Consider the following 23,729-nt stretch of genomic DNA (forward strand, 5'->3'; position numbering starts at 1 on the left):
CGCGGCATGTGGGATCTTCCCGGACCAGGGCACGAACCCGTGTCCCCTGCATCGGCAGGCGGACTCTCAACCACTGCGCCATCAGGGAAGCCCCCTATAATTTTTCTTTTTAAAGTGGGAGGCTTGGAGACAGACGAATTCCAAGTTTGAACTGAGAATCACTGTTTAGTAGTGTTAATTGGAACATGTGACTATACTTGTCATTCTAGGCTCAGGATTTCACAGAAGAAAATGGAGGTTTTAATGATGCTATCTGTGGGTGGGTGGTATTATGAATGTAGTTTACATGAGTTTTAGTTATTTAAAAATTTTTTTCTGTTATGACCTGTATTACTTATAATAAAAAATTAAATGTAATCTTAAATATAAGTAAATAAATATAAATATCTTAAGTGGAAGTGATAACGGGGGAATTAAACGGGATAGTTAATATGGGAAGAATCTAGCATTAATATGTATACTCCCAAACTGTTAACTGTGGTTGCCTCTGGGAAGTGGAATTTGGTTGAAGACAGAAAGGAGCCTTCATCGTTTAACTGTACAGCGTAGTCTTCTGTATTGTTTGAAGATTTTGTGTTTTTTTAAGCAAATATAGTACTTTTGTAATAGTGCTTCGACATTATAATATGCGCTTCTCCCGCACTCTCTATACAGTTTACTCACCTTTATTTTCCTTCATAGCTCTTCTCACCTCTGACCTCTTCATTTATTCTGTGAGAGTCTCTCACAGTGTGAGATTCACAAGGGCAGGGACTTTGTTTTACTCACTGATACATTCCTACTGTCTGGCGCTGTGCGTGGCCTATGGAGTACTAGTTTCTCAGTAATATTTGTAGCATTAATGAATTCTACTAAGAAACTATTTCACATGGTTGTTGATCAATTAATATTTACAAATTATTTTCCCAAGGTTATACAGCTATTTAGGTCCAAATCTGAACCTCTGATTCTCTCAGTCCATAGAGCTTTCTTTTGAGCCATACTGCCTCCCTAAAAGTAATTTGTTTTGGCTTTTTATCAACTCTGAGAGTTGCAGTGAAACATTTGTTTTATGTTATAAAAATGTGCCTGTGAAACCTGCAGATGTACTACCATTTTTCTGTAGGACACCGTTGGTATTTAAAGCAACAACAAAAACTCTACTTTATCCTAGAATTTTTAAAATTATTTTTTAATTGAAGTATAGTTGATGTACAATATTATATAAGGTACAGATTACAATATAGTGATTCACAATTTTTAAAGGTTAAAATTCACTTATAGTTAATGTAAAACTATATTGTATATTCCCCATGTTGTACAGTATATCCTTGTAGTTTATTTTATACCTCCGCCCTTTTCTCTCCCCACTGGTAACCACTAGTTTGTTCTCTGTGTCTGTGAATCTGCTTCTTTTTTGTTGTGTTCACTAGTTTGTTGTTATTTTTTAGATTCTACATAAAAGTGAGAGCATACAGTACTTGTCTTTCTCTGTCTGACTTATTTCACTTAGCATAATGCCCTCCAACTCCATCCATGTTGCTGCAAATGACAACATTTCATTCTTTTTTGGCTGAGTAGTATTCCATTGTGTGTGTGTGTGTGTGTGTGTGTGTGTGTGTGTGTGTGTGTGTGTATCACATCACATCTTCTTTATCCATTCATGTGTTGATGGACACTTAGGTTGCTTCCATATCTTGGCAATTGTAAATCCTGCTGCTGTGAATATTGGGGTGCATGTGTCTTTTGAATTAGTGTTTTTGTTTTTTTCAAATATATAGCCAGGAGTGGAATTGCTGGGTCATACGGTAGTTCTGTTTTTAGTTTTTTGAGAAACTGCCATACTGTTTTCCATAGCGGCTGCACCAATTTACATTCGCACCAATGATGTACCAGGCTTCCCTTTTCTCCTCATTCTTGCCAACATTTCTTATTTGTGTTCTTTTTGATGATGGCCATTCTGACATATGAGGTGATATCTCATTGTGATTTTGATTTGCATTTCCCCAATGATTAGCAATGTTGAGCATCTTTTCATGTGACTGCTGGCCATCTGCATTTCCTCTTTGGAAAAATGTCTATTCAGGTCTTCTGCCCATTTTTTAAATTGGGTTGTTTGGTTTTTTTGATGTTGAGTTGTATGAGCTGTTAATATATGTTGGATATTAACCCCTTATCCATCATATCACTTGCAGATATTTTCTCCCATTCAGTAGGTTGTCTTTTAGTTTTATCAGTGGTTTCCTTTGCTGTGCAAAATCTTTAAGTGTAATTAGGTCCCATTTGTTTATTTTTGCTTTTATTTCGTTTACTCCAGGAGGTAGCTCCAAAAAAATACTGCTGTGATCTATGTCAAAGAGTGTTCTGCCTATTTCTTTTCTTTTTTTTCTTGTGTGTGTGTGTCATCACTTCTTTTTTTTTAATTTTTTTTAATTTGGGTATAGTTGTTTTACAATATTGTGTTAGTTTCCACTGTACAGTGAAGTGAATCAGCCATATGTATACATATATCCCCTCTTTTTTGGATGTCCTTCCCATTTAGGTCACCACAGAGCACTAAGTAGCGTTCCCTGTGCTATACAGCAGGTTCTCATTAGTTATCTATTTTATACATATTACTGTATATATGTCAATCCCAATCTCCCAGTTCATCCCAGCCCCCTTCCTCCCCTTGGTGTCCATACGTTTGTTCTCTATGTCTGTGTCTCTATTTCTGCCTTGCAAACAGGTTCATCTGTACCATTTTTCTAGATTTGCCTATGTTTTCCTCTAGCAGTTTTTTTTTTTTTTTTTTTTTTTTTTTTCCTCTAGCAGTTTTATGGTATCTGGTCTTACATTTAGGTCTTTAATCCATTTTGAGTTTATTTTTTGTATATAATGTTAGAGAATGTTCTAATTTCATACTTTTACATGTAGCTGTCCTGTTTTCCCAGCACCACTTATTGAAGAGACTACATTTTCTCCATTGTATAGTCTTCCTCCTTTGTTATAGATTAATTGACAATAAATGCATGGGATTATTTCTGGGTTCTCTATTCTGTTCCACTGATCTATATGTTTGTTTTTGTGCCAGTACCATACTGGGTTTTTTTGAGATTTTTTTTTTTTTTTTTTGCTGCATTGGGTCTGTGTTGCTGCGTGCGGGCTTTCTCTAGTTGCAGCAAGCGGGGGCTACTCTTCGTTGCGGTGCATGGGCTTCTCATTGCGGTGGCTTCTCTTGTTGCAGAACACGGGCTCTAGGCGCATGGTCTTCAGTAGTTGTGGCACGTGGGCTCAGTAGTTGTGGCTCGTGGGCTCTAGAGTGCAAGCTTAGTAGTTGTGGCACATGGGCTTAGTTGCTCCACAGCATGTGGGATCTTCCCAGACCAGGGCTTGAACTCGTGCCCTGTGCATTGGCAGACAGATTCTCAACCACTGCACCACTAGGGAAGTCCCTGGGTTTTTTTTTTTATTAATTAATTAAGTTATTTGGCTGTGTTGGGTCTTCATTGCTGCTTGTGGGCTTTCTCTAGTTGTGGTGAGCAGGGGCTACACTTTGTTGTGGTGCATGGGCTTCTCATTTTGCTGGCTTCTCTTGTTGCAGAGCATGGGCTCTAGGTACGTGGGCTTCAATAGTTGTGGCTCGTGGGCTCCAGAGCGCAGGCTCAGTAGTTGTGGCGCACGGGCTTAGTTGCTCCATGGCATTTGGGATCTTCCTGGACCAGGGCTCGAACCCGTGTCCCCTGCATTGGCAGGCAGATTCTTAACCACTCCGCCACCAGGGAAGTCCCAGTACCATACTGTTTTGATGACTGTATCTTTGTAGTATAATCTGAAGTCAGGGAGTGTGATTCTTCCAGCTCTGTTCTTTTTTCTCAAGATTGTTTTGGCTGTTTGGGTCTTTTATGTTTCCATACAAATTTTAAAATTATTTGTTCCAGTTCTGTGAAAAATGCCACTGGTATTTTGATAAGGATAGAATTGAATCTGTAGATTGCCTTGGGTAGTATGATCATTTTTAACAATATTAATTCTTCCAATCCAAGAACATGGTGTATCTTACCATCAGTTTGTATCATCTCCAATTTATTTCATCAGTGTCTTCTAGTTTTCTGAGTACAGGTCTTTTACCTCATTAGGTAGGTTTATTCCTAGATATTTTATTCTTCTTCATGCAATGGTAAATGGGATTCTTTTCTTAATTTCTCTTTCTGATAGTTCATTGTTACTGTTTAGAAATGTAGCAGATTTCTGTATATTAATTTTGCATCCTGCAACTTTACTGAATTCATTGATGAGATTTAGTAGTTTTCAGGTGGCATCTTTAGGACTTTCTATGTATAGTATTATGTCATCTGCAAACAGTGACAGTTTGATTTCTTCCTTTCCAATTTGGATTCCTTTTATTTCTTTTTCTTCTCTGATTGCTGTGGCTAGGACTTCCAAAACTATGTTGAATAAAAGTGGCAAGAGTGGGCATCCTTGTCTTGTTCCTGATCTTAGAGGAAATGCTTTCAGCTTTTCACCATTGAGTATGATGCTTGCTGTGGGTTTGTTATATATGGCCTTTATATGTTTACTATGCTGCCAGATATTTGCTATTGGTTTTGTTTCTCTGGAGAACCCTGACTAATATGGTATATTATACCATAAACAAGTTTCCAAGTCATTAAATATTCTACAACCTTATAATATTTGCATGGTATTCCATTGTATGGGTATCCTTTGTTGTAAGAAATTTAGATTGTTTTCATTTTTTATATTATAAATAATGCTGAAGTGTATACAACTTGTATAAATGCATATCCCTGATTATTTCTTTAGAATAATTCTATAAGTGAAATTACTGGATCAAACAGTATAAAAAAATACAAAAGCTTTAAAACATGTTGCCAAGTAGCTCTCCAAAAGGGTTATAGCCATTTATACACCCACCAAGTAACACACAAGGATATTTGGTTCTTTGCACCTTCATTAATATTGGATGTTATAAATTTTTTATCTGCCAAGTTTGATTTTTTAATGGATATTTTTTTCATTTGTATTTTGTTGATTTACAGTGAGACTGAACATTATGCTCACTGGCATTTTGTTTATATCACTTGCTGATTTTTCTGTTGGAGTGTTTCTTCTATCTTACTGATTCATAGGAACTCTTACCTTATTAAGGACTTCAATTGTTTGTGTTCACTGTCAAATTTTCCAGACTCTTATAGTTTTTTTCAGAAGCTTACATTTTTAATTGGTATGTAATTGACATATAACATTGTATAAGTTTAAGATTTATAAGTTGATTTGATATATTTACATATTGCAGTGTGATTACCACTGTAGTGTTAGCTAACATGTCTGTCATGTCACATAATTATCATTCCTATTTTGTGGTGAGAACAATTAAGATCTAGTCTCTCAGACATCTTGAAGTTTATAATACAATATTGTTGACTCTAATCATTATGCTGTGCATTAGATCTCCAGGATTTATTTATCTACCAGTTGCAAGTTTATACTCTTAAACAACATTTCTCCAATTCCCCTACCTCCCATCCTCTGGTAACCACCATTCTACCCTCTGTTGCTACAAGTTTAGCTTTTTCTTTCTTTTTTCAAATTTTTAAAAATTGAAGTATAGTTGATTTAAAATATTGTGTTAATTTCTGCTGTACAGCAGAGTGATTCAGTTATACATATGTATAAATATATACATTCTTTTTTACATTATTTTCCATTATGGTTTATCTCAGGATATTCAATATAGTTCCCTGTGCTAAACAGTAGGACCTTGTTGTTTATCCATTCTATATGTAGTTGTATCTGCTAATCCCAAACTCCCAATCCATTCCTCCCCCACCCCACCTCCCCCTGGGCATCCACAAGTCTCTTCTCTATATCTGTGCAGAATCTTACAGTTTTAACAGTTGATTGATTACTTCATCCTGAATTTATCTTAGTACATGTGAATTGAAAACTGTTATAGCCATGTGATAAATATTCATTTAGGTTAATGACTAAGTGCCAGTCATTGTACTCTGTGATGAAGACAGATATAAAAGATGCAGTCAGAAGACAGACACTTGAAAAAATATATATATCAAGTGCTGTGATAGAGGTAAGCACAGGGCATCATAGGAACACACAGGATGTTCACTTATCTTAGACTGAAAGAAGAAATCAAGAGACCCTCACATCTTCTACATCTCTGCTCAAATTTCACCTTATCAGGGAGACCTTTCCTGGCTCCCCACCATATACTAGCAAGTACCTCACACCTCATCCATCTCTAAACTCTTTATTCTGTCTTAACCTGTTTTATTCTGCTTCTAACATATGTCAACAGCTGACATGCTATTTTTTTTTTAACATCTTTATTGGGGTATAATTGCTTTACAATGCTGTGTTAGTTTCTGCTTTATAACAAAGTGAATCAGTTATACATATACATATGTTCCCATATCTCTTCCCTCTTGCGACTCCCTCCCTCCCACCCTCCCTATCCCACCCCTCCAGGCGGTCACAAAGCACCAAGCTGATATCCCTGTGCTATGCAGCTGCTTCCCACTCGCTATCTACCTTACGTTTGGTAGTGTATATATGTCCATGCCTCTCTCTAGCATTTCTAAGAATTCGTCCATTTCTTCCAGGTTGTCCATTTTATTGGCATAGAATTGCTTGTAGTAATCTCTCATGATCTTTTGTATTTCTGCAGTGTCAGTTGTTACTTCTTTTTCATTTCTAATTCTATTGATTTGGGTCTTCTCCCTTTTTTTCTTGATGTGTCTGGCTAATGGTTTATCTATTTTGTTTATCTTCTCAAAGAACCCAGCTGACATGCTATTTATTCATTTATTTATTGCTTTTCTCCCCCATCACAATGTCCCTCCCTCAAGTCTCTTCCTTAAGAAAATTAATTCCGTGACAGCAGGGTGTTTGTTTTTGTTTCTTTTTAAATAAATTTATTTATTTTTGGCTGCGTCGCATCTTCGTTGCTGTGCCCGGGCTTTCTCTAGTTGCGTGAGCGGGGGCTACTCTTCGTTGCGGTGCACAGGCTTCTCATTGCTCTTGTTGCGGAGCATGGGTTCTAGGCGCGCGGGCTTCAGTAAGTGTGGCACGTGGGCTCAGTAGTTGTGGCTCGCGGGGTCTAGAGTGCAGGCTCAGTAGTTGTGGTGCACAGGCTTAGCTTCTCCGTGGCATGTGGGATCTTCCTGGACCAGGGCTTGAACCTGCATTGGCAGGCAGATTCTTAACCACATCGCCACCAGGGAAGCCCAACAGCAGGGTCTTTGTTTTGTCCACTGCTGTACCCATAGCACCAAGAATAGTGCTTAGCATGTGGAAAGAGCTCAGTTAAGTATGTACTAAATGAACGACTGGAAGGAAGACTCTTCTGTGTCAGTGGAAGAGATTTTTCTCATCTTATCCTCCCTTCAGCTGTGCTCTGTGCACCCCCAACTACCTCCATTTTATTGAATTGTTCCTTTCTGTATCTTCAGCCTTTCCTTCTCTACCTTACTCGAGCTCCCTGGCTGTCTGATCTTCCTGGCTCAGCATTAGCCTTTCCTAATCACTAGAGTGATCCTTCCAAACACAGACAAGTAGATAGAAGTAAAGAAGACACTTCAGATAGCGCATTTTAAGCAAAAGAATGATAGGAGTATGACTCTGCCTCTATCACCAAAAGCTTTGGGACTCCCAAACATAGCAGTCTGCATCCTAAATCCCATTTAAAAAATTCAGTAAGCGCCTACTATATTCCAGGCTATGGGGGGATGGGTATAGAATAATATATTGAGTATTTACTATATATGCCAGATATTATCCTGACTGCTTTTCAAGTATTAATTCACCTAATTCTCCCAACCACTTTTTGGTAGAAGTACTATTATTCCGTACTTGCAGATGAGAAAACAGAGGCCAAGCAAGTGGGAGAATCAGGATTTACACCTTAGCAGCCTAACTTCACAGTCTTTGCATTTTACCATCTTCTAACCTTAGGGATAAGCCTTGTTAAAGAAGTATGCCCAGGGTGATTTGGAGGACAAGAGAGAGGCACCTCATTCAGCAAAGTAAAATTGCCAGAGTTTGGTCACCGATGGATATGGGAGGAGAAAAAAAAGAGTCTACGGTGAATGATGGCGTCAACCATCCAGATAGGAAATACAAGAGAAGGAGGAGAAGGAGATGGTTTTGGGAGTCAGCAAATAACATCCCTTTTCCTTCCCTGGGTTCAGAACCAATGAGATACAGATGCAAGAGTGAGGCAGAAGGAAATCAAAACGTGACCTTTTTGACTAAGTTGATAGTTACTGCGACTTCAGATGTGCTGCCACGTGGGCTAACTTATGTGGCCACCCCTTAATTAAACAAATTTACCCACCTGGTCCCACATGTAGCTGGAGAGCAGAAAACAAACTTCCTGTTTTTTGGTTTCAGACTTTGCACAGGGTGTTTCCAAAAGAAGGAATTCAGAAGGCATAGAGGGACACTTCCCTAGTTCCTTCTATCAACTCCCAGCCAGAAGTAGGCCCACCAGCCAGGAGTATTTCTCTAACAGAAAAGTCTCCTCATGGGAACATTAAGAATAGGGAATAAGGGGGGGTGAGGGAAATAGGGAGAAGTTGGTAAAAGAGTACAAACTTTCAGTTATAAGATGAATAAGGTCCGAGGCTCTAATGCGTAACATGGTGACTCTGGGAGTAGCAAACTAGCAATTAGGTAGCAGAAAGATAAGTTCACAGCTCGCTTTCAAGAAACTCCTAGAAAGATGTGTGGGCACCCGAATCCATTTAGCAACCATTTATTAATGCCTACTTTGTTCAAGGGATTGTACTAGAACTGGGATATAATGCTGAATAAAATACAAATCATGCCTTGAAGCTCCCAGGCCAGTGGTGAAAGCAGGTGTATAAATAATTACAGCGCAGTGAGATAAATACTAATAAATATATATACAGCATGCCATCAGAGAGAGTATGCTGACAGACTTAGGTAAGGTTTCAGAAAAAGTAAAATTTGAGCCGTCTTCTCTGGGGAATAGGGATTCTAGGGAATATAATTTGAAAGCATTAGGCCAGAGGAAAGGAGACTTTGTCCTTGAGTTAAATATGGCCCCCATCTAGGTTTCTCCAGCCAACCTTAATCTAGCCACTACTGCAGTCCCAAGAATAATTTTCCTCTTAATGGGCTTCAGAGCTTTTCCAGTCAGAGCTGAGCCTTTTAGTTAAATGTGTAATTAACTTAGCTTTTCAACGAATAGTGATTACAGTTGCTGATACTGAAACATAACTAAACCTTAAGGTGTAAAACCAAGCAATTTTATTAAAATAATATCTTCGAGGCTGTCCTCCCCCATTAATTTTTTCTCATATATAACTTATTTTCCCTCTGTTTTCTCTCTTCCCTCTGTGTAAAAACCTGCATCTCTTCTGCTTTTCTCTCTCTTTTCCTTTGAATGTTCTCCTCTGTTTTACTTTCCCCTCCTGTCTTTTAACATATAAAAATACAGAATTAAAGTACATTTTAAACTGTATTTGTAATTATTGTTAAACATTGTGAAATTTACTATTGAAGTATTTTGTCTGTGGTTTCTATTTTTTTTCTGTGGCTTCTATTTTTACAAATAGATTAATTGAACCTATTGTATTATTATGAATATATTAAGTAGCTTGCTAGTTGGAATTGGTTTTCCATTGTGCCCACCCTCACCCCACCTTCCCACCAAGACGCTATAGTAACGCTGTGATCAAAACTATTACATTTGAGTTCTTTTCCTAATTGCAGCAATGCAAGGAAATCTTTCTAGTTTACACAGCACTGTCCATGTCCGGAGTCCTATACAACTAACCGTAATATTTTATCAAGACCTAGTTTTCTACGAAAATATATACAAGCACAGCAGTGGTACTAAGAATAGCATGGGGTGGATTTTTAATTCCCATCATCTTTAGTCTTTGATCTGGACAACTTACCCCTTCCTCTAGTCTTAACTCGAGACCTATGCAAATACATTCTTCTTTCCCACCAGGTTCTTGCCCCCAAGGTCTTCCTGTAGAGAATTCACTCTCTTTGTACAGCTGTCATGGTACAGTTCTACAACACAAATACACAAAAGAATGATCTATTGAAAATGGTAGTCTGGAGGGATGGTTAACAAAAGAGGTCTTCTGTTTACAAAGGATTTGCTTCCCAGTATTCTAAAAGAGCATGTTTTCTTTAGTACATTCCAGATGATTTGAACTTTTCAGAAATTCATCTTCTAGTTAAATAAAATTGTCCTTTTTCCCCCTTTGTCCGACAGAGATGAGAATACCCTAATGCTGCACCTCACAACTATTAGTTTGTTTGCCTCTGTTATAACAGCAACACTTCAGGCCGTGGAGGAAGTGACCCCAGTCAGGAGAGCAGGAGCTACCCTCATTGCATCACTCCACTTCAGATATTTCTCATTTCTAAAGGGGGGAAACAAATATGTCACCTCCTCTGAATAAAAGAGAAAATAATGAGGATGGCCTTACATCATTTAGTAAGGGATAAAATGATAAGGAGGACAAGTTCAAAGATGAAAGTATCCCCGCAGCAACAACAATGGATCTAATATCTTCCCTGGAGGAATGCACAACTAGATTGTATTTATTTCTAAATAACAGATTCTCAGATGCCATACATCTCATTTATCCATGGTCGAAAAACAGCGTGTACCCTGCCCGAATTTATGGTATCCTTACGGTCATCAAGGCCTTCTTGACTTTTGATCCACAGGAGATAGAAATTGGGATGACTGTCACAAAGGAAGCTTTGAGAACCTGTAATAGTTTCCGAAGAAAATCTAGGATGATGAGTTTTTCTCGTCTAGTGAATAAGCAGGGAATAAATGCTATCAAAGAAGAGGAATTGCATGCAGAAGTCTGCTATGCTGAGTGTTTGATCTTGAAATCCACTGTAACGTTTATACAGGATGACAGTGTGCTTCGTTTTCTTAAAAGCGGGATCAACGTTGGGTTAAGTTGCCAAATATACAAAGACTCAGCGAGTATTAACACAGATACCTAATTACCAAAGTAAAACTTACAGACACCTGGTTGGAGGCATAAAATTTGGACTTGGAGTATTCAATTTGATATTATCACTTGTGCCACCAAAGACACTTAAACTACTCAATGTTGTTGGATATTCCGGCAATAGAGAGGTAGACTTGACTTTGCTTCATGACAGTGCATCTGAATCCCATACAAATAATATCTTGAGTGTTTTGACTCTATTCTTTTATTATAATTATATCTCCGTAGCTTTTGGTGTTGAAAAGAGCCACAGTTCTGCTGCAGAGAATCTCTCCCTAATCTACCTCCAGAAATTTCCAAACTCTGTCATACTTCAATTTTTTCATGCACGTTTTAGTATGTTGAAAGGATATTTTAAACATGCCCAATTAACATTAGAGGAGTGCATTTTTATTCAGAACGAATGGAAGCAGGTTCATCACCTCTGTTACTGGGAACTCATGTGGTGTCACATTTTTCTGCTGCATTGGAAGCAGGCTTACCGCTCTGCTGAGCTACGGTTTCAACACAGCAGGTGGTCCAAGGCAATGTATTCGTTCGCTAAAGCTTCCCTACTGGCCGTGCTTCCTTCTGATTTTGTGAAATCGGTAAGTGAGGACATGAGCTCTCTCCTCTTAAACGTGGATAACCTGAGAATCAGAATTTTAGGAACTTCTGTGCCAATAGAAAAGTTTGTTGCTGAGAAGGGTCAGCGCTATGCGACCACTGCAGGCTGGTTTACAGCACAGCCCATTTTGGAACTCACGTATGCCTGGAGTGGTTTCCGAGTAATGAGCAAAAACCTAGAGCTTATTTCAACCTGGCTATCAATAATTGACAAAGGAGGAGAACTTTTACAAGAAAATCCAAGTAAAGAGTATGGCACAGATGACATAAATTTCTTAAATTTACTGAAAGGTCTGTGCCTGAAATACTTAGGCAAATATTCGATGGCCGAGCACTACTTTAATCATGTCATTCAAAAGGAGAAATTATTAAAACATGACCACTATTTGGTGCCGTATTCATACCATGAACTGGGAATTCTATACTATCTAAAAGGAGATTATGCCAGTGCAATAAAAAACCTAGAAAACATAAAAAACTACAAAGACTATTCCGTGGAAGCCCGATTACAGTTTAGGGCTCACATAGCCCTTGAACAAATAGCTAAAGAAAAGTGATTTAGACACAAAGTGTGGTTTTGTTTTTTAATGGGTGAAGTATCTACAGTCAGCAAGGTAATTAACAGGTAGAAAAATAATTTCTTTGTGGAAGAAATCCAAGAAGAGGCAGCTGCTAAGAATCTGACCAGTAACCAGGAAGAAATGAATTGGCCATTACTTTTCCCTCTTTCCTTCTGCATACCTATAAAATGGAATGTCTTAGACTGGCAAATGGAGTGATGCGCATTTCTGAAAAAGAGAAGGCAAATGATGTACATTATAAAATGTACTGGCTCTCTTATCTGTTATGAATTTATCGATTAAGTTAGACAACATTTTTAAAAACAAAAAATATTTTTTGACGTCTCACTAGATAATGTATACAGCTCACAAATAAAATAGGGAGAGTAGCTATACTAGGAATCCCAGTGCCCTATGAATGTTTTTATTTAATCGTTAAAGAAAGAAGAAAGGCTTTAAGGTCTTACATTTCAAAACGATGCACTGAATAGCATAGACTCTGAATGGTTTTCCCTTGTACACAATGCTTTTCATTGGCTTTTTATACCAGAGAAGATACCTTCCCCTGTGTGATCAGTGGTATATTTTACCCTTTTTCATTAGGAAGCTCAAATATGGGCCTATAATTTGCCACAGAATAGAGAAGAAGGAGGCCTCCCTTCCACATACACATAAACCTTTTGAAGATAATTGGAGGAGGACAAGAGAACAGATTTCACTGGGTAGATAAGAAGAAAAGATTAGGTTGTAGGCAGGAGAGTTTAGTTACCGCATAGCGCTCTCTTTAGTTGCCCTCCGTAAGGTGTAATTCCTCTTAAGGTCAGCTCTTCCGCATCATTGAACTGCTTGCATCTACCCTGTTGCCGTTGTTCATGGGCTTAACTGAGAGTTAACAGCAGCTGAAGGAATGGGGCTTTGTATGGCTTTACCTGCTTTAGGGATAAAATCAGTCCCTAATTTCCAGACCATTAATTCTGGCTGTGTGTATCCTTGCAGTCACGCTTGGAGGTAGAAGTTGCTGGGAGAGTTTGCTTTGCCAGAACACATGGGTGAAACACATTAACTTAATGCTTTTGGTGTCCAGACAACCAACTGGAGCACAATGAAGAGCTGGTATTTCGGAGTTAGAAACTCTTTGGAAAAACGTGTTCCTCACTAACTAAAAATAGACTTTTAGGCTTTGGCCTGATTGCCTGGGTTTGTATCCTAGCTCTGTCACTAACTAGCTATGTGGCGTTAGACTTCTGTGCCTCAGTTTCCTTAGCTGTAAACTAAGGGTAATAATAGTTCTGATCTCATGGCTTTTCTATGTTCATTAAGGTTGAGTTAATATGCATTTATTATTACTACTACTACTAGTAAGGATAGTAATACATTGTAATCTTCAGTGCAGAGGATTTAAATTACTTTCTTGAAAAAAGCAAAAGTCCGTTTGTTACCTGCTTTGCCAATCTAAAATTTGACCTGTCAATTTGCTTATCCTGTTCTTAGTTTATCTTAGTCACTTATGAAATAAGTAACTCTCTGCTTAAATTATGGTTTTCTGTTTGTCCCAGCTTGTCCCCAAAAATAGCAAATTTATTAATTGGCTAAACAAATCTATGTTGACTGCCTACTATATGCGGTTATTGAACAGGGTACTGAGGATATAAAGATAAAGCATGGTCTCTCTCCTGAGGACTTTATTAGGGAGATAAATTAGAAAAGCAACTTGAAACAGTTGCTTAAACAGAGAGGAGTTTATTTGTCCCAAAAAAAATAAATACAAAGGTAGGCAGTTCAGGTGTGCTGTGTCTCTTTCTCTTTCTTTTATTTTTCCGTGTGGCATATAGGCCTTCTCATGCATCTCTCCTTGTGGTGGAAAGAGGCTACCTCACCTCCAGGCAGGCTGGAGGAGAAATGGTTAAAGGACCAAAAAGGCTTTCTCCTTCTTAGGAGACTTTGCCTTTTTATTTCAGAAGGGACAGCCTTCTTAGGGACGTCCATGTATATCTCACTGGCCAGAAGCATTCATATGGTCACTTCTACCAGCAAGGGAAGCTGGAGATCAAGTTTTAGCTGTCAAGCCTCATTAGAAGGTTGTGGGAAAGGACTGTTAAATGAACCAATCTACAGTAACTGCCACAGCACACACGTGAATAACAATAAGCTACAAAATGGTATCAGAGGGGCACAGTTGAAAAGGGGGCAAGGCGACAATGAGATCAAGAAATCAGCTGGAGAAGTCTGTATGGAGATCTAACAGGAAATCCTGCAACTGGTACTTCCTTGAAGTTGCTACCCACAGCTCAGGTTCTGGCCTTTAACTGGCCCAAGAGTTGACTAGACACATTGAGGCTGATTCTCACCAAACTCACCAGAGATTAAGTTATAATTTACTCTGCTAATTTATTCATTTGTAGTAGGGACTATTCCAGAGTTGAAAACTCAATTTCCTGTAAGAATCAGGCAAGTAATGTAAATATATGAATCAGCCAAGTGTAAAACAATAAAAGTGGTGGAAACGAGTTGTGAAGAAGAGAGAGAAAACCTATTTAAAGGCTTTCAAACTGAAAGACAAAATTAAACACTGTGCAGATATTAAACCTATCTGTACTTCCTGATAAGACTTTTTGGCCCTAGTTTGTGAATTCTGGTCTATTCCTTTCTATTGACTAGAAAGTGTTCATGTTTCTTTTTTTTTTTTTTAACATCTTTATTGGAGTATAATTGCTTTACAATGGTGTGTTAGTTTCTGCTTTACAACAAAATGAATCAGTTATATATATACATATGTTCCCATATCTCTTCCCTCTTGCGTCTCCCTCCCTCCCACCCTCCCTATAGTGTTCATGTTTCTGTCTCGAGAACCATCTCTCCTGATAAACTGTGTACCTAGAAAACCAGTAGAGGAGTCACAAGGCAGTCTGGTGGGCACGGAATCTGAATATAAGGAGGCAGATAGTTTTAGAAACATCTATTCCAGGCCAGGGTGAGACTTGATGAATCATCCATTCCCCACAATATGCATACGTCTCTGGAAAGCCCCTGCCTTCCAGATTCAGGGTCTCTAAGAAATACCTCCCAGCGTTTTGCTTGCTGATGTTCCTTCTTCTATGCCTTCTGCCAACCCTGGGTTACTCAGTCCAAGTAGGATACAATATAATTGTTTCCATTTACTAAAATATAGTCCTGCTTCCAGAGGGTACAACAAACTCACTTAGTTTGGAATTTGGACATTTCCACATTCTTGGTTACCCAGATAATGGATGGTCTCCTTGTGCAAATGTATCAGATCTAATCACACCCATTTAATTTAATCTTGAGGGTTAGTTTATTAGAGCTTGGAGGAGGTACCTCACTGTTGCCTTCCTGTGTCATAAACACAGATATAGGCCTATTGAAGCATTTTTAATTTAATGATAAAATTTTCTTATCTAATTTAGTAGATAACTATTTGGAGGCCTGAGATACTTGAAAAATAAAAAGGAAGAGGAAGTTGTGAATGAATAAAAGAACAAAGAGAATTTCTGTTAAAGGCCTAGTGTCAAAGTTCTCAACATGTCCTTGCCCCCAAACAGTCACTAAATCCTTTGATTTCTCCTTTGAAATATTTGTTGAAGCTATTCTTTTTTTTCTCTCTTTTTCATTTCCACTGCTATCAACTTACGCTAGGACTTTATTATTTCCTGTCTTGACTACTGCAGTTAGTTCTTAGGAACTCAGAACCGAACATCCTTTTTTGTTCCAAGGCAATTCAAGGGAAAAATTTAAATGGTTAACTCCACTTCTTTTTTCAAATAAAAATAAAATCTCGGGACTTCCCTGGTGGTCCAGTGGTTAAGACTCTGCACTTCCACTGCAGGGGGCGCGGGCTGGACCCCTGGTCGGGGAATGAAGATCCCACATGCTGTGCAGTGCAGCCAAAAAATTAAAAAAAAATCTGTGTAAAACATGTACATCTTACCATTTAGATTGATTACTTGGTTAAATAAGAGGAACTCAATGGAAAAAAAAAAAGGCACTGATTTTTAGCCATAAAGTTATTATCTGGGCATATTTGAGATACAACAGTACAGAAGCAGTTTTCTAAACTTTTATGCCTTACATTTGTTTAGTTCTTTAGAGTCCCCAGAGTCTGTTCAAGTCGTTTTTATCCTAGGAAAAAATTCTATCTTCACCCTACTGCTAGGAAAACAGATCTGCCCTCTTTGTGGTAGACAGGTCTGGGTAGGGCTAGGCTGGGCTGGGCTAGTCAGATAATGAATCAATTTGGAGACGCTGCCTCCCAAAAACTGACTTTCCATTTGGACACTGGTTCTGGAATTTTTTCCACCTAATACCACTGCTTTGTTTTAGTAGAAAGGCTACATTTTACATAAAGTTGCATGCTGTATATGCTCTATACCTCCCTATTTTCCCCACATCCAATTTCTCTGCATCCTTTTTAATACATCCAATTTCTCTGCATCCTTTTTAATACACCAATTTAACCATATCATTCCATTACTCACATATCTTCCATTGTCTTTGGTCTGTTTATTCACTCATAAAAATGAGTTAATATTTGAAAGTTCTTAGAATAGTGTATGGCACATATTAGGTGCTATATAACAATAAAATATAATTTTTATTAAGAAAAATTCAATTCAAATTGAGCATCTTACTATATACCAAGCAATCTGCTAGAGGTGGTGTATATGGCAGTGAATAAAACAGACATGGCCCCTGCCCTGAGAGTTTACAGGGCTTTCCTAAGTGACTGTGTATGTCTCAGTCATGAAAATTTAGTGCTGAGAGGATCTTGGATCATCTAATTCCATGTTTTCATTTATGGATGAGGAAATTGAAATTTAAGAAGGCAAATGACTTTCAAAACCATACAGCTGGTAAGAGCACAGTCAGTGGTGTGCAGGAGCCAGGACACTACAGGATTTAACCAAATTGAAACCAGTGTTGCTAAAACCCCCTGTCCACTGTTCTTCAATCCAACCCACAACTCCCTTGATCAGGTTCTGTGTCCCATAGACACAGAATTTTTTGTGGGTGTTTCTCATTGCCTATAAATCAAGTCCAAGGGGTACGTGTTTGTTGGGTTTTTTTGTTTTGTTTTGGTTTTTTGCAGTACGCGGGCCCCTCACTGTTGTGGCCTCTCCCGTTGCAGAGCACAGGCTCCGGACGCGCAGGCTCAGCGGCCATGGCTCACAGGCCCAGCCGCTCCGCAGCATGTGGGATCTTCCCTGACTGGGGCACAAACCCACGTCCCCTGCATCGGCAGGCGGACTCTCAACCACTGTGCCACCAGGGAAGCCCTAGACTGAATTTTTATGAGTTCAAATGTTTTACTTCACAGTACCATAAGAATGATAACTGCTATTTATATTAGCTCTTTGTAGATCTATAGAGGACTTTAACTGATAAATTAGATTTTGTAGATTAGATGTCAAAATCTAATCTATGAAAGCCACATTAATATCATAAGCCAATCATTCAATGAGTGAAGGTTTGGGGAAGGATTATTTGAAACGATGACATTAAGAAACAAAAACTTCAAGGATTATGTGCAACTCAAATCCCAAGTAGCAAGGGGAAAGTGGATTAACTGTCGGTGTTTTCTGTACCATGGTTTGACAGTCCTCCAACTCAGTTTTTGTAAATCTCCCTTGGTGTTCACATTTGCAGGAATTCAATCAACATTTACCACCTTGTATCATTTTTCAGGATCATAGTCCGGAAAAAATTCTGGACCATGCCAGAAGCCAACAAAGTACTCCCAGTGACCAGAAATCTGTGGTGGAAGCGAGTCTCTTGCACTTTTCCACTCCTGCGTTTTTTCAACCCAATCCTACGCTTTTCTTTCCAGCTCCTACACACCCTCAGGACTGTACCAAAGGCACATCCCAAAAGAGTAGGCATCTCAATTGCCTTACACAGGCCAAAGAAGAAATACATTGGTTCTGTGGCTCTTCTCCAAGGCACTGTCACCTCACACTTCTAGAGCTTTAGGATTTACCTGGAAGGTTCATGGCAAAAGTGGAATTACACTTCCACTCTCAAGGAAGAGGTGGCACGAACCTTCCCTCTTAAAATTTTTATCTTGAAATGTCCAATGTGGCAGTGAAAGGCGGACCCTGGCTAACAAGAAATATTATTATTATTACAAAAAAATCTTAGCCCCGCTCCACACCCTGAACCCCAATTTCATCACCCCAGGCCTCGGGACTCTCCGACCTCGAGGTGTGACCAACGCCACGGACTACAAAACAGAGAATTCTGGGGGAAGGAAGTGACGACACGGCGCAAAGCACGCTGGACTCCGGCAGGCTCGGCTCAAGAGACTCCTTCCTTCCAACGCGGCTGCTGAGGACCTGGCGGTGCTCGGAGATTTAACTGGTATTTTTCTCATTTGTCAGGATTACACGTTAAGTATTACCTGGCTTGAGTACAGCTCAAAGTATCATGCGGCTTCGGGTTACGCCAGGGCGTCAGCTCTAGAGCCTTAGCTGCTGCCCCTTCGTTTACGCATCCTCCAAACAAATTTTAAGATGAAAAGTGTCACAGATCCGGGGGCCTCTCCCTGGCGGGATCCAGCGGAGACACAGAGCCAGAGAGGGAGTGGGTGGATATCAGAGGAGTTTTCTTTTTCATTTTTGGCTAAGAGTCGTGTGGCGTGAGCTCCTTTGATGGAAGGAGAGCAGAGTTCAAGGATTTGAGCATCTGCAGACTGGAGATCAAAGCCAGCGTGAAGGCGATCTGGAATGGGATTGGGAGGTGAAATAGGAGTGTGCCAGATAAGTTACCCCAGACTGGGACCCGCGGCAACTCGATGTCCCCGTGGCTTTCAGACTGAATAGTAAAATTTAACTGTCTTTCTGATATGGAACTTGAGGCAAATTGCAGGTGTCCTCTACCTCTAGAATGGAGATTGGAGTAAGACATTTGCCTGGGTGGAACATATATATTAATCCGAACTGGTGGTTGTTTTAGATCTAGCCAGCTGGCAACCATGAATGAATGGATGAAGAAAGGCCCCTTAGAATGGCAAGATTACACTTACAAAGAAGTCAGAGTGACAGCCAGTGAGAAGGAGTATAAAGGATGGGTTTTAACCATAGACCCAGTCTCTACCAAGTGAGTATGGGTCCTGCTTCCCAGATATCACCCCTTTGCACTGTTACATCCATACTAAGAAAGCAGATAAATGAAAGGCTAATTATTCCCACCTAAGAATTTAATTTCCTTTGAAGCTAAGTATTGTTCTAATTATAGATTTGTGTCAGACCAACAAAGTTCGTAGAAATGGGACACTCCTTTTATATTACATTTTATTGGAAAATTTCAAATATACACAAATGTGAAGAGTAGTATAATGAACACTAATCTTATTCCCCCTTCCAAATATTTTAAAGCCAATTACAGACATAATTTTGTTCATAAATCCTTCAATCTATCTCTTAGCAGATTCGGACTCTCTAATAAATGTAACCACAATACCATTATAACACCTAGCAAAAGTAATAATAGCTTTAATATTAGCTAATTCCTAGTTTGAGTTCAGATTTTCCTGTTTGTCTCCAATGTATCTTTTTAAGCATATCAATTTGTTGATATGTCTCTGAAGAATCTTAATCTATAACTGTACTTTCTCTCTCTTTGGTTTTCCATGTCATTTATTTGTTGAAGAAATGGAATCATTTGTCTGTAGAATTCAACACACTCTGGATTTAGCTCATTGCATTTATCATGGCATAGTTTAACATGTTCTTTTATCCTTTGTATTTCCTATAAACTGGTATTCATAACTAGAGGTTTGATTAGGATCAGATTTATTTTTTGCAAGGCAACTTTAAAGGTGGTGATCCACACACTTTATTTTGGAATGATTTTAGATTTACAGAAAAATTGCAAAGAAAGTACAGAGAGTACCTATATACCCAGCTTCCCTTAATGTTAACAGTTTACACAACTGTCAAACATTTGTCGGAATTAAAAATTTATACTCACTAAACTACAATCATTTGGATTTTATCAGTTTTTCCACTAATGGCCTTTTTCTGTTCTGGAATCCAGTCCAAGGTCCTACATTACATTTAGGCATCCTGTCTCCTTAGTCTTCTCTGATATGTGACAGTTTTTCAGTCTTCACTTGTTTTTCATGACCCTGACACTTTTGAAGTGTCCTGGTGAGGTATTTTATAGAATGTGTCTCAGTTTGGGTTTGTGTGATGACTTTTTTTTTTTGGCTGCGTCGTATGGCTTGCGGGATCTTAGTTCCCTAACGAGGGAATGAATGCGGGCCCTCGGCAGTGAAAGTGCAGAGTCCTAACCACTGGCTGCCAGGAAATTCCCTGTGATGTTTTCTCATAGACTGGGGTTATAGGTTTTTGGAAAAAGTACCACAGAAATGAAATTCACATCACGTCACATTGCATCACATCATGTCATACAGCATATCATATCATATTTTAGTTAGGATTTTTCCATTTGTATTCATGAGTGAGATTAGCTTATAGTTTTATTTTTTAATTCTGTTCTTCTCTGCTTTTGGTCTCAAGGTTATATTAGCCTCATTAAATGAGTTAAGGCATAGTCTCCCTTTTATAGTCCATAGGAGAATTTGGTTGGATTAGAAATGTTTGGTCCTTGAAAATTTTATAGAACTTCCTGGTAAAATTGTCTGGGCCTTTTTTTCCCCCTCCATGGGAAGATTTTAAACTGGTTATTTCAGGTTTTTTAAAAAAGATTATAGGACTATTTACATTCTCTCTCTTTTTTTTTTTTTTTTGAGTCAGTAGTAGAAATTTATATTTTCTAGGAAGTTTTCTGTTTTCAGTTTCAAAATTATTTACCTAAATTTGTTCTTAATATTTTATACTATTAATTTTCGCTACCTTATTCCTAATATTATTTATATGTGCCTTCTTTCTCTTTTTATTAATCTTGCCTGAGTTTTGTGAAATTTATATATCCTTTTCAAAGAACCAGCTTTTGGCTTTGATGATCCTCTTATTGACTTTTTAAAATTGAAGCATAGTTGATTTACATTGTTGTGTCAATCTCTGCTGTACAACAAGGTGACTCAGTTATACACACATATACATTCCTTTTTATATTCTTTTTCATTATGGTTTATCACAGGATATTGAATATAGTTCCCTGTGCTATACCTTAGGACCTTGTTGTTCATCCATTCTAAATGTAATAGTTTGCATCTACCAACCCCAAACTCCCAGTCCATCCCTGTCCCTCTCCCCCTCTGCCTTGGCAACCACATCTGTTCTTTATGGCTATGAGTCTGTTTCTGTGTTTTTTTGTTTTCCTGTTTGTTTGGGGTTTTTTTGGCCACGCTGGGTGGCTTACGGATCTTAGTTCCCCAGCCAGGGATTGAACCCATGTGCTTGGCAGTGAAAGCACCGAGTCCTAACCACTGGACCACCAGGGAATTCCCTGTTTCTGTGTTGTAGATAGGTTCATTTGTGCCATATTTTAGATTCCACATAAAAGTGATATCATATGGTATTTGTCTTTCTCTTTCTGAACTTCCTTCACTTAGTATGACAGTCTCTAGTTGCATACTCTTTTGTTTTCTCTCTCATTAATTTTGTGCTGTGTTATTTTCTTTGGTCTGCTCTGAAGGAGAGTTATTCAGTTGCTTTTTAACTCCAAAAGTTAAATCTGTACCCTGTCTTCTTTCCTAAAACACATTTAAAGCATTCATAACTCTAAGTAATGCTTTAATGACATCCCACAATGATTAGCTTTAGGCTGGACAAAAGCCTTAGATGTTTAGGACCATCAGAGAATTCGTATTGAACAAGTTAAAACATTTGGTGGTGAGAGGAGTAATTTAAAACGGGGAAGAGCATTCCCTGTTGTTCTAGTGACCTGTTGGGGGTTGATGCTGACTCTCATTTCACTGCTTCTTCCATAGTTTTATAGGCCTTTTGGTTTTTCTTTTGCAACTGTGCTCTCAACTTACTTTTCCTCCAAAGTATTGTCCTTGTGAACTTCCTTGAAGATGGCAGCATGTCTGTGACCGGAATTATGGGACATGCTGTGCAGACTGTTGAAATTTTGAATGAAGGGGACCATAGCGTGAGAGAGAAGCTGATGGATTTGTTCATGTCTGGAGACTGTAAGGCATACAGCCCTGAGGATCTGGAAAAGAGAAAGAACAGCCTGAAGAAATGGTTGGAGAAGAACCACATCCCCATCACTGAAGAGGGAGATTCACGAAGGACCCTCTGTGTGGCTGGGGTCTTGACTATAGATCCACCATATGGTCCAGAAAATTGCAACAGTTCTAATGAAATTATTTTGTCCCGTGTTCAGGATCTTATTCAAGGACACCTTGCAGCTTCTCAGTGAGAGGCCAAGAACTATGGATGCACTGATTGAAATAAGACTTCATTTTTTGAAAATTCTTTGTTGTTTTTGGTAAAATCAAAGATGGGGATTATCAGTGCTAATAAGTGAACTGGGCAAGGATGACATCACAAACAAATAAAATTAACATAGGGACATCAGAATTATAAGAGCCTTTCCTTTTGATGGGGATACACCTCCATTTCTTTTTTTTTTTTTTTTTTTTTTTTTGGGGAGGCTCAGTGGTCATGGCTCACGGGCCCAGCCACTCCGCGGCATGTGGGATCTTCCCAGACAGGGGCATGAACCCGTGTCCCCCGCATCGGCAGGCAGACTCTCAACCGCTGCGCCACCAGGGAAGCCCACACCTCCATTTCTGTTAGGCAAGAAATGTATGTGAAAAAGATGCAACATGTTAGATTCAATATAAATGCTAAGGTAAAATCACAGTCTTGTTACATCTCTTGTACTAACTAGATGTGTCTGTTTTAAAACGTTTATTTAAAAATTTTTTTTGGTGTAATGATGTAATAGCATTTGAATCAGAATATATGCTTTTTTTGGTTGAAACTTGAACGTTTTGGTAGAATCTTAACACATAAACCTTATAAACTGTCAAAGCCTTAAAAAGTGAGCACTGGCTGATATCTCTGAGGAAAGAGGTAAGTGTGACAGGTATTCTGCTGCTGAGCTCAACCCAGCTCTTTTGCCTGATGGGTTCAGCCCAGGCTTCTGGGTCACAGTGCTTTCTTCCTACAGTCTCTACTCCCCTTGTCAGGCTTCACTGAGGGGAGACAGTGCAGGAAGTACACTTAACTACATCTGATTCTACCCCTTGGAAGCCAGTCAGGGAGGTTTCTGGCCTACAAAAGCACCTCAGGTTGTTAGTTTAGGGGTTGTATGGTCAGGCCACTCAAGATGGCTGTTCTCTTGCTCTTGGCGCCAGTCCCTCCTGCGCCTACACCCTACTCACGTGAATGCGCTCGCCCCCTGCCCCAGCCAGTGATTGTTATAGTCCTTAGGCCAGAACAGCTCCACCTGCTAGTTTATTAAAGGGAAACACCTGCCCCCATGATGATCGTTAACCTGAGGGGCTGTAAGGGTTGGGTCTCATCTGCTGGTTTCCCCGGTAACTGATGAGCCACCCTGACGTCAGTTCCCCCTGTAAAAGGTAGCTTCCTGCTCCTCCCAGTAGTGAAGGCTGCTG

At 39.0% G+C, this 23,729-nt stretch overlaps 1 protein-coding gene across 1 annotated transcript; it reads left to right on the plus strand.

Moving 5' to 3' along the window:
• Nucleotides 1–18,471: 18,471 nt before the first annotated feature.
• Nucleotides 18,472–22,724, plus strand: GEMIN6 (gem nuclear organelle associated protein 6). The gene is made up of 3 exons (XM_024753449.1): nt 18,472–18,550; nt 19,145–19,288; nt 22,150–22,724. Exons 2-3 carry the CDS (start codon nt 19,164–19,166, stop codon nt 22,523–22,525), a joined length of 501 nt encoding a protein of 166 aa, XP_024609217.1. The 5' UTR covers nt 18,472–18,550; nt 19,145–19,163; the 3' UTR covers nt 22,526–22,724.
• Nucleotides 22,725–23,729: the final 1,005 nt, after the last annotated feature.

The sequence above is a fragment of the Neophocaena asiaeorientalis genome, unplaced genomic scaffold (genome assembly GCF_003031525.2).
Source record: "Neophocaena asiaeorientalis asiaeorientalis breed wild unplaced genomic scaffold, Neophocaena_asiaeorientalis_V1.1 scaffold171, whole genome shotgun sequence".
NCBI lineage: Eukaryota > Metazoa > Chordata > Mammalia > Artiodactyla > Phocoenidae > Neophocaena > Neophocaena asiaeorientalis.